Here is a 15138-nt window from a genome sequence, read left to right as displayed (position 1 = left end):
GTCAAAACCAAGGCCCTCTGGGACAGTAGCCACAGTTCTTGCCAGTATTGTTCACTTGGCCCTCTGATCGCACATTCACCATGCAGACCGACAGCAGAGAGGCACTTGTGATCGAGAGACATCCCCTTGAGCCCGGGGAAGCAGCCTTCCACGAAATTGCCTTCTTGTAATAAAAAGAGAGCTTGAGCGAGTCAGAAATTCCTTTTATTATTACTCAACGCCTCACAGCCAGGAGCTCTGCCCATGGACTGTTTACAAGAAAACAACAAAAAAAATGGATTTCTCTTTTCTTACGACTCTGTGCCATTGTGATAATCATATAATTAGAAGACTAGTTATCAATTTCTGGTTTCTATTAGGTAGTTTTTAATGAGATTATTATGTAAAAACTGCTTTGACAAATCAGCTTTTGCTATTTAACTGCTGTGTACCACGTGCTCTGCGATTAAAGACAAACAACTCCATCCATTAAAAACAGAATGATCTGGCTTGCTTTCCTCGCTGTGGTTTGCGTGTAGTGGCTGTATGGGAGCTTTCAAGGACATCCAACACACTGATTGTTATTCACAGAGCAACACAAGAGCATCTGTGTGTGGAAGTGGGTCTCCATGTTCCAGCCAGCATGCAAAAAATGCACTTGTATGCATGGGACCAAAGGAATGTAAAGAGTGGTGTACATTTATTTGACTTGTCACTTATTGAACTTTGTACACAAAAACCTGTTCTCTTACTCCAGAACACATTTCTCTCACAAAGGATGTCATTTACTGCAGATGCATTATGTGCTGTCGTCTTCCTAGATAGACAAGAATGATTAAACGATTTTAGAAGGATATCTTCTAGACTTCTAGAAGTCATTGCTCTGTACCAAGGGTGTCCCATCCTGGTTCTGGCTGGCGTGTCTGCAGGTTGCTCCAAGTCTCTTTAAACCAGCAGCACCTGAAGAGCTGCATGAAGATCATCAATCCAATTAAGCCCAGTAATTTGAGGGATTTATCTTATTAAGGGCTGAACTGGAAAGACTGCACAGACATCAGCCATCTGGGGCCATGCTTGGCCAGCCCTGCACTCCATATGTTTCATGAACATCACCAATAACACTTCCTCAAAGTGTCACACAAATTGTGCTTACTTGTCTTCTCTTTTTTTCTCTAACATTTTTAAAGAGCAGTTTCCCCAGTGAACTGCATAGAGTATTGGTAGGGGCTGTTCATTTTTATCTTCCAAACGCACACATCCCATCATACTTGTAGTTGCTAGATCAAATGGGGTAAAGTACCTGATTTAAAGTTACAACAGCATTGTCTACAGCAGGATCTCAAGCCTGCAACCTTCCAATACAGACTGTGGACGCCTCCTTACAACTCTTCTGCAAACATGGAATACATCATACTGGAATCTTCCCAAAATTTAGACTGATGAAGCATTGTTCATGTACATTATCAGTAACACATTGAAATTCAAATACACAGTAGTCAAAAGTTCTAACTGTTTTAATAAGATGACATATGCAAGCTTAACATGTACAAGTTTATAAAACATAAAGAAAAAGAATTTCATAATCCTTCTCAGTAAAATCAGCCTGTACCAAAAGATTCCAGACCTTTCCAAGATAAGCACTATAAAGGTTAGGCAGAAGTCTGTTTCACCTAATGGCATCTGAAACAATACATGAGATTTAAAACACTGAAACACTCCGAGAGGGACGTACGCTCCGCCCGTCACCAGACCTCTGGTATTTGACTGTGCAAGACCTCAGGAAATGCAAAGAACAGTTTTTGGGGGGTGTGCATTAAAAAAGGACCACTCCTCACAAGAAAATAAAGTGGCTTGTGAAGATTATAGCTGGTGACTTAAGTGTATTCTTCAATCTATCAAGTTGTTCAGTCCCAGAGAGTGAAAGCAGGACATCTGTATACCATCTTTTAATCCTTCAATCTGTGTCTATACAAATCCAGAAGACACCTTTACAGAAATGTACTAGACCCCCAACCTTATCATTAACTGAATCCGTTACTCAAAAACTTCTTTTATTTATATTTGCCCTGTATTTCGCAGAACTACATCAAAACAGAAGCAAATGAGGTTCATGCACATGGAAAAAGACAGTGGTAATAAGTTAATTCTTTTAACAACTCAATTAGGGTGTCACTTAAGTTCAACATAATTGTAATAAATACATTTCCTTTCAGCTCAGCAGTGCAATAACAGCTCTCCCACAGAGGGTAAGAGGTCACCTGCCCCAACACTTAATTTGATTTTGATGGTTGAAATGAATTTTTTTTTTTAAATCACCTGAATATTTGTCCAGTCTAATTTTTGAAGGTTATTAACAAGTCATTCATGTAGTCTTTCAGCCAGTTTAAAGGCATCAAATACCAAATGGAACAGGTTGGCTTTTTATGAGGGATGTTAGCATTCTGTTCATTACAATACCACTGCACAAGCTCGAGAGAACTTCCCACCCACTTCAACCCAAGGTTATATGGACTTCTTTAATGTAATGCTCTTCAGATACAGTACTGTGGATCGCTTCAAAGAAAACACACTGCATTCTTCTGTCACAACTGTGATTAATAATCTAAATTACGACTGTTTCAACCAAAATTTTGAAAATCACGCCGGATCTACCCAAAAGTGACTGTAAAATCATGAGCTCCACTAACTCATCGAAGGCCGTGTTGTCAGGGGGGGGGGGGGAGTACAGACCCTTCCTTCCAAACTGAGATGAGGGATGCCCAGCCTTGCAGCGCTTCCAAGGAAAACTACGGAATGTGGCGTCCGCTTCCCAGAGTCCTTTGGACTTCCCAGCGACTTTATCTTGCACACACCTCGTCGTTGCACTGGAAGGACAGGATTCAAACAGAACACACAAAAAAAAAGGAAAACCGGGTGAAATCAAAATCACAAAATTGGTTTTGAACACCTCCGATTACTCCTGTTTTGTGCGGCGAGGATTGAAAATAACTGCCCTTGCCAGTCCCTCGTACCCGATTGATCGTTCTCGCCCCACGGCGGTTTCCTGGGTCTCTGCCAATAACCCAACACTGCCTCCTAGCCACCTGTCTGTAACTGCTACTCAACACCAGTTCTCTGTGCTCCCAGTTCCCCCAAGCCAGCCTTGGCCCCCCTCTCTCCCTGGAAGGGGAGATAACGAGCTCATTAAGCCGGGTGTGTTTCTGCTCGGCTGGTTGGCCTCCACAGGTCTGACAGCCCAATTACACGCTCCCCGCAGAGCAGCGTGCGCCGTCGCCCTTAAACGGTGATTTCGAGGATGTCAGGACTAATCCTCGCTCCCCTGCTCCGTCAGGGAGCAGCGGGTCTTTGATCAGGTGTGACTGCCCACAGACAGCGGGAGACGAGAGAGGGGATTTAAGGACAACCAGAGCGGAGGGAGGGCAGGCAGCGCGCTTCTCTGGGATTCCTCCTGAGGGCGCTGTGACTGGAAAGGAGGGAGAAATGTAAAAGCCCAGGCAGGGAAACACCTGTGAGGGAGAGGGGACAAAGAGGGGGACACACATTTTTAAAAATCTGCTGGCTGTTTAAATTTAAAAACCATTGAGAGTGCAATGTGTGTGTGTGTGGGGGGGCCATCCATTTAGTTTGCATTTGAATAGTTACAAAAGAGGAGTATTGCTCCATTTGTTCCCAAAAGGCAGATAACGGTTTTGTATTTATACTGCCACAGACTCCTTCTTGGAATCGCTGTCTGGTTAATGGTGGAAAACTGGGATTGTGAAATAAGAGCTCCACACAATGCAAAAGAAACCCAAGCTATGTTTAATGTCTTCGGGCCCGCCCTTACAAATGAGCTGGTTTAAAGACGGATCCCACTAAAGTCAGGTGAAAATAAAATGAACACATGAGCAAGTGACAGTCCCATCTGCACTGGGCTGGCTCAGATTGGAGGGGGTAAGTGTGTGTGTGTGGCGGGGGGGGGGGGGGGGACTGAGCAGCATGCAGTCTATCCTGTTGAAATATCTGCCGACAAAATAATGAGCAAAGTGGAGCAGCTCTGCAGATCTGGACATGTCCTTCCTTCCTGAGGGAAAAAGAGAACAACAGCCCCCCCGATCTCAGAGGCCCCGGCATTGTTGGCGAAGCCTGGTGACTGAGGCAGATCCGTCGGGGAGAAGTTTATGATTTCCACCCCAGATCCACACCTCCGATAACAGCTGCTTGAGCGACACCTTGTTTACAGGACGGCTGGGCACTGGCTGGGCCTGCACTCTGGAGGGTAGGGGGGGGGCAGAGGCAGCTGGCGAGTGTCTGTGTGTGTGTTATTATTCGAGTTCCCTTGCCAGCTATTTTAATTGTGACTAAAATTACCTGCTGGCCACTTCAAAAATTACCCCAAGGGAGGGGGTGGAGCTGTAAAGGAGACCCGCTGTCTTTGCAAACCAAAAAAAAAGGAAGTAAAACTGATCAAATTGTCAGAAAATGCTTGGCGAGAGCCGGCATGATAACGCTGATATGATTGAGTTCTCATCCCGTCAGACAGGCTGAATTGCTGCGACACACACACAAATTCAAAAATTGACGTTTTTCCACCAAAAACCACCTTTCTTACACACAAGAGCGCAATGTAAGAGCCTCGCAGCCAGCAAGGTGTAGACAAGCCTGACTGACAGACAGGGCATCAATAACGTTCTCTACGAGTCAATCTACAACAGAGCACAAAAGCCTTGTTTAAAACATCCTCCCGAAATGCCAACTAACTTTATACCGAGGCTGCCTTGTTGTTTATATAAGACAGATTCCACCCAACAGATTTCTTCATAATTGACAGCAAAAATATGAACCTGAGGACATAAGTGGAGACAAAGGGAAAGTGTGCTTAAGACTAAGAACAGGGAACACGCCTTTACCAAAGGCTGCAGATTATCCATGACTGGATAAGACCCTCTGATCCATGATCTTCCGGCAAACAAACAAGCTCGATCAAACAGACTCCTCTTCTTGGTATCTGTTCAATCCTATTATGGTCCTATAACATGTGTTAAAGATGCTGCTTGGTATCCGCCATGATTCAGAAGTACAATTTAGTTCTCTCTTAAGCTGCAGGAAGCAACTGAACAGAGCAGCTCTTGCAGAGGCCCGAACTCCAGAGGGGAACACATCTAAACTCCAGCTCCCTTTAGAATTTAACTATTTTCTCTTGGATTATTTTTCTTGGAAGAGCCTCTCAGAGACACACTATTGTGTCACCGTGAAGTTTATGGGTCAAACCCCACCCCACCCACCCAAACAAAACATCCAAAAAAGCCCAGCAGGACTGAAAGCACGTCTGCACTGTGCTTTACATTCCGCTTTCTGACGTATCCGAGAGTACCGAACTGGAGAATATGAAAAGGTCACCAAAAAAACAGCTTAATGTTAAAAATACACCAGAGGAAGAAGGAAATTAGCAAATTCTACAGAAACCCTAATAAATTAAGCCTGCTTGTTTCCTGCAGGAGGGTGCAGAGAATCAGACTTTGGCAGAGAGGTAGACAGCGAGGTGCCAGCGACATAACCTCACTGTTCCCAGACTGCTATGACAGGGGCAGTGAATTTTCGTAAGTGGTTACCTATCCCAGTTATTTAGATTTTGCAAATGGATGTTCTTCTCAGGTTTCTGGAAAGCCCAAATGGATTTATTTTTTTTATCCCTGCCCTGAGCAAACTCGCAACAATGTTTACTGCCGCAATCCATGATGTCCGACGCATGCTCCCCGCATGGTCTCAAATTTCCCTGCTGCTCCGAGGACAGCTTCCATTGAACAGTGCTTTAATCAGCACCAGAAACCTGACTAACACCAAGGTACTATAATATAACCCGAAACGACAACTGGCAGGTTCCGATCATCCATTTTCTAACCAATTCAAGGTCTCAGGAGAGCAGAAGCCCCTTCTGGCCAGCAACAGGCCAAAGTACAGGGTACACCCTGTACGGGACGTCAGTCCATCGCAGGGCATACTGACGCAAACACACTCACACCAGGGCCAGTTTTCCCAGAAGCCAAATACCCTGCCAGTATATTTTGGGACTGTGCGAGGAAACGGGAGCACACGCAGGAAACTAAAAAAAACACAGGGAGAACACACAAACTCCACACAGGTCTGGAATTGAACCCAGGGCCCCAGCGCTGTGAGGCAGCAGTACCACTGAGCCACAGGACCGCCCAAGAGTGGGTCCTGCTTTCAATTAACAGTTGAATACTTAAGGGGATGGCTGGAGCACAATTCGACAAAGACGTACATCAGAAGTGCGTTAAGTTACTTTGCTCTGTTCTCTAGCACGGGAAACATCAGAGCCGTAATTAACCTAGAATCCTCAGTGCCTGTCGGAAGATGTTTTCTGCCAGATTTTCTCCCCTTTTAACTTAATCGAGTTATTCCTCGTTTCCGCCATCCGTGTTGAAACAAAGAAGTAACAGTTGTTGTATCCAGCGTGGGGTCAGGTGTACAAGTAGCACAGCGATAACATTGACTTCTGTGAACAAATGCCCCATTCAGGACAGCCGACCAACCTCACGTGCAGCTGGATGGAAGAGGAAAGAAAGTGGGGAATTCAAGACTGGATGAGCTTTAAAGGACACAGTTTTACAAGCAGCTGCGTGCCACAGGGGGTTACCATGTGAGTCGGCTACAGCACAGTCACTGTGTCTATACTATGTGAAGTTAATCTGTTGTCCAAGTCCCAGCTGTAAATTCTATTCACAAAGATGAGACACTTTAACCCCCCTTAAAGTTGTTTCACACGTTTTTCTAGAATGGGCACAATGATCTTGACCATTTTCAAAGCAGTGCTCTCGGCACCAAGTCACAGAACCTATGAATCCAATACAATATCTGATGAAGGACTACAGATTTTTTTTTCCTGTGTAGAGTTTGGAATTACTGAGATTATTCAAACCTTGACAGTATTGAGTTAGCACTGACCCTGATAATCCTGATTTTTTTTTGGTGATTTTGCACACTGTTCCCAACACTGTGCCTGTGACATGACTGGTATATTCTTGCATTCTGAAAGAAAATCCTTCACCCACAGTCAGCGACACCCATCCTGGACACATCATTTACAGCAGGAATGGTCACAATGGTCGCATTCCAATCGGAATGGTCGATTATAAACCAGGAGACCCACTGTCCTGCACACTTCCTATTCATCTGTATCCCCCCACCTTTTAAAAAACGTGTGGGGGGGAGGGAAAAAAAAACACAGCCAATCAATTTGAATAATTAGTTCAAAATTAGTAAATGGAGCGCACATGTGAGACTGAAAACCAGAAACACACTGTGGTACTTGAGGACCAGTCAATGGAGAATCAATCAAGGCACTCAGAAGATTACTCCAGAAGAAGGCAGGTTACTCCAGCGATTAATTCTTGTGCTTAGCTGGATTGTTCAATTAGATTTTATTGTAAATCTTTAATTGTCTGATGTTCAACCCATGAGACATGAAGACCAAGAGAAGCTGATGGACTTGCTGTGTTTGATCCACCTGTCACTTCATGCTCTCCTTGCAAAATTTCACTTCTTCATGTCGCTTTTAAAACACAAGCATGGTACAGGACCGTGGTACCCAATCCCGGTCCTCTCACACAGCTCCCGGTATTCAATTCCTCCCACCTTCATCAGATCAGTGAAGCTCTACCTGATCTAAGAAGTTGCTTCAATTGAATATTTGCGTATTCACATGTGTAAGAGCTGAGAACAAACAGTTCAAATTGATCTCATTATTATTAAGTCAACAAAGGGTTTGATTGTGTAACTGAGGGCTCGGCAGGCACAAACTCCAGCTGGTGTATAGGTCACCAGGACCGGGGATGGGAACCACTGCTATAGGAGATAATCTGCCTGTAGGAATTATTCACCACCACCTCAACCAACTTCTTGTTTCCCAAATAAATTAATGTGGGCAGCTCAGTCTGGTCTCACTCACCTGTGGTCTCTGGCCAGGCTGCACGCTGGCCTTGATGCCCAGTGTCTGGACAATGGTCTCCAGGGGCACATAATCTCCTGGGGAGTCCTGGACAAAGTGCAGCAGAACTTTCTCTCCACCTGAGGCAGTGCAACAAGCAATAAAGTTAGCAATTCACCCTAAAAGGAAGTGTCCCTAATTAGATGATAAAATTCATACCCAGACAAGAATTTTAAAACAGAAAGACAAGAAAGGCAAATTTAACCCATTCTGCAAAAAAAATTGTCTTTCAATCGCAGAGTTATGATGTCTGCTGTTACTATGCTTTACCCTCATATTTGCACAGTTTTTAAAAAGGAGCAAAAGTTTTCCTTTTCTGACTTACACCAGTGTCCGAGATGTTAGATTACAAAGGGCAGAGCTCACCTCAACTGTTCAGGATGAAACTGGACAATCCTGATACACTGCTGCCCTCTGGTGTTTGTGTTACGATGGTGACCACAATAGCTCAACCAGGTCTGATCAACACAGATGCAAACTTAAGCCTTTCCTTAACTCTAAAAGAACATTTAAGAGGACAGTTGTCCTCCAAATTGCCTGCAAGAGCTGTAAAACCCTGTGTCCTGGAGTTCCACTCCGGACTTGCACAATCTAGCCTCCTTCAATCCCCCCCTTCATTGAGTTTGTGAAGTAAGTTACTTCTCCTCCTGATCAGTTACACAGTGATGCTGTGGGTGCAGAAAGGCTGCCCAGTATCACAAAGTGCAGTGGGTGAGAGCTAGCCCAGAGCCTACAGAGTGGCACGAGAGACATGTGATACAGTTCACCGCCTCTTGCTCTGCGTGCTGTTCACTATTGCGAGTGCCATGACTTTTGGTAAGAATTTTTATGGTTTAACTTCATCATGGACCCTAGAGGTGTTCAGAAAATGAGAACTGTGAGGGTGTGTGTAACTACACAAAAAGCAAATGTTGTGGTTACTGCACAGTATAGTAACATACTTAGGTATCATTAATGATGTCTAACCAGTTAAGCAGCGTTTTTTATTACTAAAAACGCAAACCAGAGTATGAATCTTAGTTATGATTGCTTTTTTTTGTCAATTTGTGGTGAATAAAGTAAAAGTAGGGGTGACAATTTTGGGGTACGAAAGGGATTGCAATTGTTCTCCATAAGAAATAATGGAAATAGGTTTTTCGTTTTACAAATTTTCACTATACAAAAAAGTTCTTGGGAACGAATTAAAAAGCAGTACGGGTGTAGAAACGCAATTTATTATTGTTAAAAGTTCAAGTAGGTAGCTGTGTCAGCACGTGCAGGCTGCAAAGGATCAGGTAAAGGTTTATTTCATGCTGACAGGAAAAGGAAAAGAGATGCAACATCTTGGCTGTGGAGCTGTTCTCAGGTGAGCCTTCACACCTGAAGAAGACTCCACAGCCAAAACATTGCGTCTTTTTTTCAGCATTTATTAGTTGTGAATCATAACAATACACACAACCATGTGACAGCGTACTTTAACTGAGCTACACTGTCACCACTCAACCGTGGACCGATCAGCTCCTGGTTACCTGGCCCCTGTGCCAGACTGAACTCACACAGAACTCAACAGGTGGCAGGACTTTTTACTTTACCTTTGCCTACGATGAGCATGCCTCCACTCTGTAAGAGATCGCCGCTGAAGTTCCCTTGGATCCCCTGGGCATTCGCCTGGAAAGGAAGAACAGTACTGCTCCTATAACACCCAGCGAGGTCAGTGTGGAGTACTCTCTGCACCCCTCAAACCACCAGCAAGAGCAGTGCTTTCTGTTCTATTCAGGAAAAGCAGGCCTGGATTAGCCCCTGGGGAACACACACTCACTGCAGAACAGAGCTCTATGCAGCACCTGTTTTGTTTTAATTTGCACCCTCCATAGTAATACGAACCTTCTGCAACAGCAAAGTGCACGGCTGTTTTTGGTTTTTATAGGCCTCCTCTAAACAGTGTGAGATGACACACCATCACACGTCCAGTACACATAACATATGTGACATCATAGTCAATTACTGTTTGGACAAAGTGAAAAAACGAACTCGGGGACCTCTGAAAACCTTGAAAAGTGCACCATGTTGCTGATCAAAAGAAGCGTGCATTGCATTTATTTTAAATGCTCCAGGGATACCTTCTGCAAAACCCCATGAGCACCAAGTATTTGACATGTTACTCATTAGGGCAGTGAGCTGTAATATCAGCAGTCAGGGACTGACCTGTGAACCACTGTCTCTCAGCTGACTCAAGACACCCAGCCTGCACAGCCCAGGCAAGACTCACACCCACTACACCAAAAGGCCAGGCCCCTTGTCAAGGGACACTTGAGGGCTCTGGGGAGATACAGTATGAGAACTGACTGACACTTCCAGACTGCAAAACTAGCATTTTAAAAATCTGATACCCATTACAATGAATACATGCACAGAGACAGCTGTTTAGCATTCAATCTGAATTTGAGCCGATGCCTAATCGACACCTTTCTTCAATTGGAAGCAGACGCTCTGTGATCAGTGATACCAGGCTTGTCCCAGTTACCTTGGTGACGACGTCGCGCACCTTCTTCCCCAACGCCGCGGGCACCACGCTCAAAGCCGAGTACCTGTGAGCAAGAAAGAAGCGCGGAGCTCGCTTGTTACTGTGTGCGCGAATTCATTCTATAGGCCTACAACGTTATTTCATTTCTGGGTGTTATTTTGTCTGTGCTTTTTACATAACGCATCAATGAGGTAAAAAGAGAAATGCACAGGAAACCGATGAACAGTAAAACTAGTTTACACGTTCAAAGCTAGAGAGAAAGGACGAGCTTCGTGTGGATTTTAAAATGCCGACAGTGGCGGAGTCTCTAATTATTTTCGACAGGGAGCTAAAGTGAGGTGGCTCTGCACACAAGAATCCTGGTTTCTAGCAGATGAGGAACTGGACCACACACACTTCAGATAACCTGAAGCTAATATTCTAATGCATCTATGAGTAACGGACTTCCTTGGACAAGCTTTTACTGTATTAGAAATAAATGGGGTTTCTAAAGCCATGGAATGCACCGAGCACCAGAATGTGCTGTAATATCAGCACGTGGCATGGACACTGTATTCCATCTCACAAAACACACCCTGCTTTCTCCTCCAACGGTATTTCTGGCAAGGTGCTGCAGAATTTCAGTGCAAATCCGGAATGCAATCCGGTCACGGTTTTGGTTATTAGTACGAAATTAAACGAAGGTTTAAAATGACTGGACAGTAATTACTTTCCTGCTGACCTGACGTGTTCAGACAAAATGGGCTCCTTTCTCTCCCTCTGTCCATTTTGCTGTTTGAAAAGAAAAGGTCAGCGGACTCACCTTTTGAAGCCTAAGTCCTTGTAGCACTGTTTCTTTTCATCAATGTACAGGTCTAGACAGACAGGAGTCAAAGAGCTGCATGTTAGAAATTTCTGAAGGACACAATATGTAGTCCCTAGCTCTCACACCAAACTCAATTTCAAAACCATCACCTTAAGGTGAAAGGGGGTATTCTGCTGTACAAGGTGTCATCCGTCAGAGGAGATATGAAACTATAGATTCTATGGCACTCTTTGTTCAACTAGGGGTATTAACCCCAATGTCCTGGCTGAACCCCACTTTGGTCTGCATAAAATCCCCCTGCAATTGAACTGGCATAGCAATTTCTCTCTTCTCTCTCCGATGGACTGTGAAACGGGACTACTGGCCCAAAATGTCTGCAGTGCATCACCCAGGTGAATCCTGTCTCGGTTGTGGATAAAGCAGCCCCCCCACCTATATATGAAGCACTCTTGGAAATCTCTGGACGAAAAGGCACCATATAGTTGCAGGGCATTGTTATTAAATACCATCATCATCGCAAAGAGGTATGACAAAGATTGATATGAAGTTAAAACAATATTGACTAAGTTTAAATATTATCCGAAACTCAAATTTAAACTTAACAGCTTATTTGTACTTCTTTTTTTACTTTAAGTACCAGAACCTCATGGGCACGCAGCAATGCAGTGGAGTCTCTAGTTACTGTGCAGTGCACACAACTCATACTGGAATTTGTCCTGGGTGTGTTTATAGCAGCAAGCGCATTCAGTTGTGTTGGAACAATATTCACACTTGACATATATACATATATACACTCTAGTGTAAAAAGGTGCCGTCCTTCGGATGAGACGTCAAACCGAGATCCTGACTCCCTGTGGTCATTAAAAATCCCAGTGCGTTTCTCGAAAAGAGTAGGGGTGTAACCCCAGCGTCCTGGCCAAATTTCCCATTGGCCCTTACCAATCATGGCCCCCTAATAATCCCCATCTATAAACTGGCTTCATCACTGTGCTCTCCTCCCCACTGATAGCTGGTGTGTGGTGAGTGTTCTGGCGCACTATGGCTGCCGTAGCATCATCCTGGTGGGGGCTGCACACTGGTGGTGGTGGAGGGGATCCCCATTACCTGTGAAGCATTTTGAGTGGAGTGTCCAGAAAAGCACTATATAAGTGTAAGGAATTATTATTATAATCAATTTTTGAAAGGTGCAAGTCTCGTTCTAAAATTCATCACCAGTATCACACACTAAAAAATATCCCTGAAAATGTCCTCTCACGCACTTATCCCAGAATATTTGTACTAGTATAAATACGCATATAGTACTGAGCACTGAACCCAGCAAGAGGGATCTAACTACCAGGTCTTACATCATCAGTGCAAATCTAACATAGGCTGTGATGCATCATGCTGATTCAGTATTTAATTCAACCTTCCCTATTCCTGGAGGAAGACACCAAATCTGAGGCTGCAAAAGATTGTTTATCCCCACCAGAAAGACCAGTTTGATCAAGAAGCAATAGGCCCTTATGTCAACCAGTGCTTGCCCTCACATCTGTCTGCACGACTGCCCAACAGCGCCCTCTTGTTTCTGTTGTGCAAAGTGCTTGAGTTGTATCCTGTCACCCATATTCCTTGCTTTTGGATTTGTGTTAAAGAAGAGACAGGTTGCTGTTTGTTCCTAGAATTGTTCATATAGGCACCTGCTTTTCATGATTTTACAGGACATTTAGGGAGAATACAGGCAATTTTCCATATACAGTTAAGCAGAACCCACCCTCTCTCCCTTATTGTGACAGAGGTTACACAAGGCATGTTGTAACAACATAGCAACTGGAAGAGTTTCAAATATTCTATTGGATCTATGACTAAAGGATTTCTCTGGACAAGCTTTTACTGCATTAGAAATTTCTAGTTTTTAGAGTTTCTAAAGGCCTAGGAATGCACCGAGCACCAGAGTGTGCTGCAATACCATCATGTGATATGGACACTGCACGGCTATGAGCAGTGTCCCAGTGGAGGCTGTTGAAGGTGCACATGTCAAATTATGTCATCACTCTCCTCCAAGCACAAAGTCACGCAATGTTTTTCACTAAAGGTTTTTCTTCCATGGTGCGATGTTAAGTGCAGACTGCAAATTGATTTTTGTCTATGCACGTTTTTAAAGTGTGCCATACAGAACAGCAGTGCTAATGGAGTGCTTGAGGTCACAGACGACTTTTCTGGATACTTTTCATATATTGAGTTGTTCTCTGACTGATGAAAATGACAAGCCAGTCCCGATAAGTCTAGAGTTTGGTTGTTTTGTGCACGATATGTTTTATATATGTTTTCTGGCTGGGGGTCTCACCTCCCTTGAAGAAGCCTCCCTCCACGAACTCCTGGAGTCCCGTCTCCTCGGGCCCGACGCCCACTAGAGCCACCTGGTTCTGACTCAGGTCCTCCTTCAGCTTGCTGACCTCCGCCGCCGTCCAGCGGCAAACCTGACAGCCGAACCGCCGCAGGAAAAACAGCACGACGGCCTGGTCCCGCCACAGGGCCTGCAGCTCCACCATCTGGGAGAGGACGACAGACCAACCACTGACCCACAGCTTGAGCTGTCACTGCGACGGTGGACTGCCGATCGGGGCTCGTAGCTAACTGGGGCTTACTCTTCACCTTCAAAGCCCACTGACAAGCTTCATGAGAGACATTTCTGTTATATGACACCCGGGTGAGATCCAGCACTTTTACGTTCGGGCTTTGGTGTGGGAGCAGAACCCACACCGACGACAACCCTTGTTGTGACAATTCGAATTAAAACACATCTTTGCCTATTTTTCCCCCACATTTAATCTGTGCAATGCATACTGGATGACAATGCAACAGCCACTTCACTTTACATTACAGGCCTACTGTCTAACATATCCAGACATGAAAAAGCATAACAGTGACATAGGGTTATAAATGTTATTCTGTATGTGACTGTCTGGATACCCTAAAACCACCCGTTTTGTATCGACTTAAAATATAAGCATGTTTTGAATAATTTAATAAGATCATTGGTTCAGTTAAACCAGATATAGCGACTAACTGTGGTCGTTATGAACTAAGGGTATTAGGATTTTCATTTCAGGCGATTTATATACTTAATGAACCAATCAAATGCTTCGACAGTCAAAAGATATTGATCCAAGTGGTTAGAAACCGGTAATGTAAGGGTGACGCATTACACGCCACTAGATTGTGGCTCTCCGGGCAATTGTCAGTCACCCAGCGTTATACAATGACTGTATTTTAGTTTAGCTGTTTAAATATGACTAACTCGGGAGAATTGACATGACTTTTCATGCGACTAAAGTTAATTAGAGTGAAGGTGGCGATAATTTTAGATGTTGCTCTGAAAACACAAAACACTCATTTCAATGATGGAACAACTCATTTGCTCTATATCACGTAAACAATCACTTGAATACTGCAAGATTAAAGATATTTGTACAAACCTCTCCCGTTGCCGCATTCTTCAACAGGTTTACTCCGATTTTAGCCAGGTCCAGACCGCTCATTTTGTCTTATTAAAAAAATAACCGTGTACAATTTCCCTAGTGCAAGTTCACAACTCCAAACATTGCACTTTGCTTAATCAAACCCTCGTGCCTTACAAGCAGCCCCCGGAGCACTAACCACGCCCCCTTCCTATACCACAGTCCAATCAGCATTCACAAGTCGATCTGTCCTGGCCACTCACGACGCGACGTAAGGGCACTAATTCCATATTAGGGAGTATGAGGGCGTGTCGTGTTGCATAAATCTAGACTAGGAGTTGCGTAAAATGTGAGGGTGTGGCCACGTGGAGTGAGGGTGAAAGGTTGATTTGTGCTCTTGATCGAACATAGAGCAAGGAATGAA

The 15138-nt window shown here is 44.3% G+C and overlaps 1 protein-coding gene across 1 annotated transcript; it reads right to left on the bottom strand.

The window, feature by feature from the left end:
- Positions 1-1475: 1475 nt before the first annotated feature.
- Positions 1476-14907, bottom strand: prxl2b (peroxiredoxin like 2B). Its single transcript, XM_088938424.1, has 7 exons — positions 14733-14907; positions 13601-13805; positions 11272-11323; positions 10470-10533; positions 9538-9613; positions 7928-8046; positions 1476-2843 (listed from the first exon to the last, which is right to left on the bottom strand). The coding sequence occupies exons 1-7, from the start codon at positions 14793-14795 to the stop codon at positions 2817-2819; spliced, it is 606 nt and encodes a 201-aa protein (XP_088794550.1). The 5' UTR covers positions 14796-14907; the 3' UTR covers positions 1476-2816.
- Positions 14908-15138: the final 231 nt, after the last annotated feature.

Source organism: Atractosteus spatula, chromosome 20 (genome assembly GCF_055471065.1).
Source record: "Atractosteus spatula isolate fAtrSpa1 chromosome 20, fAtrSpa1.hap1, whole genome shotgun sequence".
NCBI classification, from domain to species: Eukaryota; Metazoa; Chordata; class Actinopteri; order Semionotiformes; family Lepisosteidae; genus Atractosteus; species Atractosteus spatula.
This window is presented reverse-complemented; position numbering and strand designations above follow the sequence as displayed.

What these genes read in the sequence shown, in the direction of transcription:
- prxl2b (XM_088938424.1), bottom strand. Translation starts at nt 14,795, where the DNA reads ATGAGCGGTCTGGACCTGGCTAAAATCGGAGTAAACCTGTTGAAGAAT. An exon ending in AAGGACTTAGGCTTCAAAAG is followed by an intron (nt 10,534 to 11,271) that starts GTGAGTCCGCTG and finishes TCTTGCTCACAG; the next exon opens with GTACTCGGCTTTGAGCGTGG. An exon ending in TGCGCGACGTCGTCACCAAG is followed by an intron (nt 9,614 to 10,469) that starts GTAACTGGGACA and finishes CTTCCTTTCCAG; the next exon opens with GCGAATGCCCAGGGGATCCA.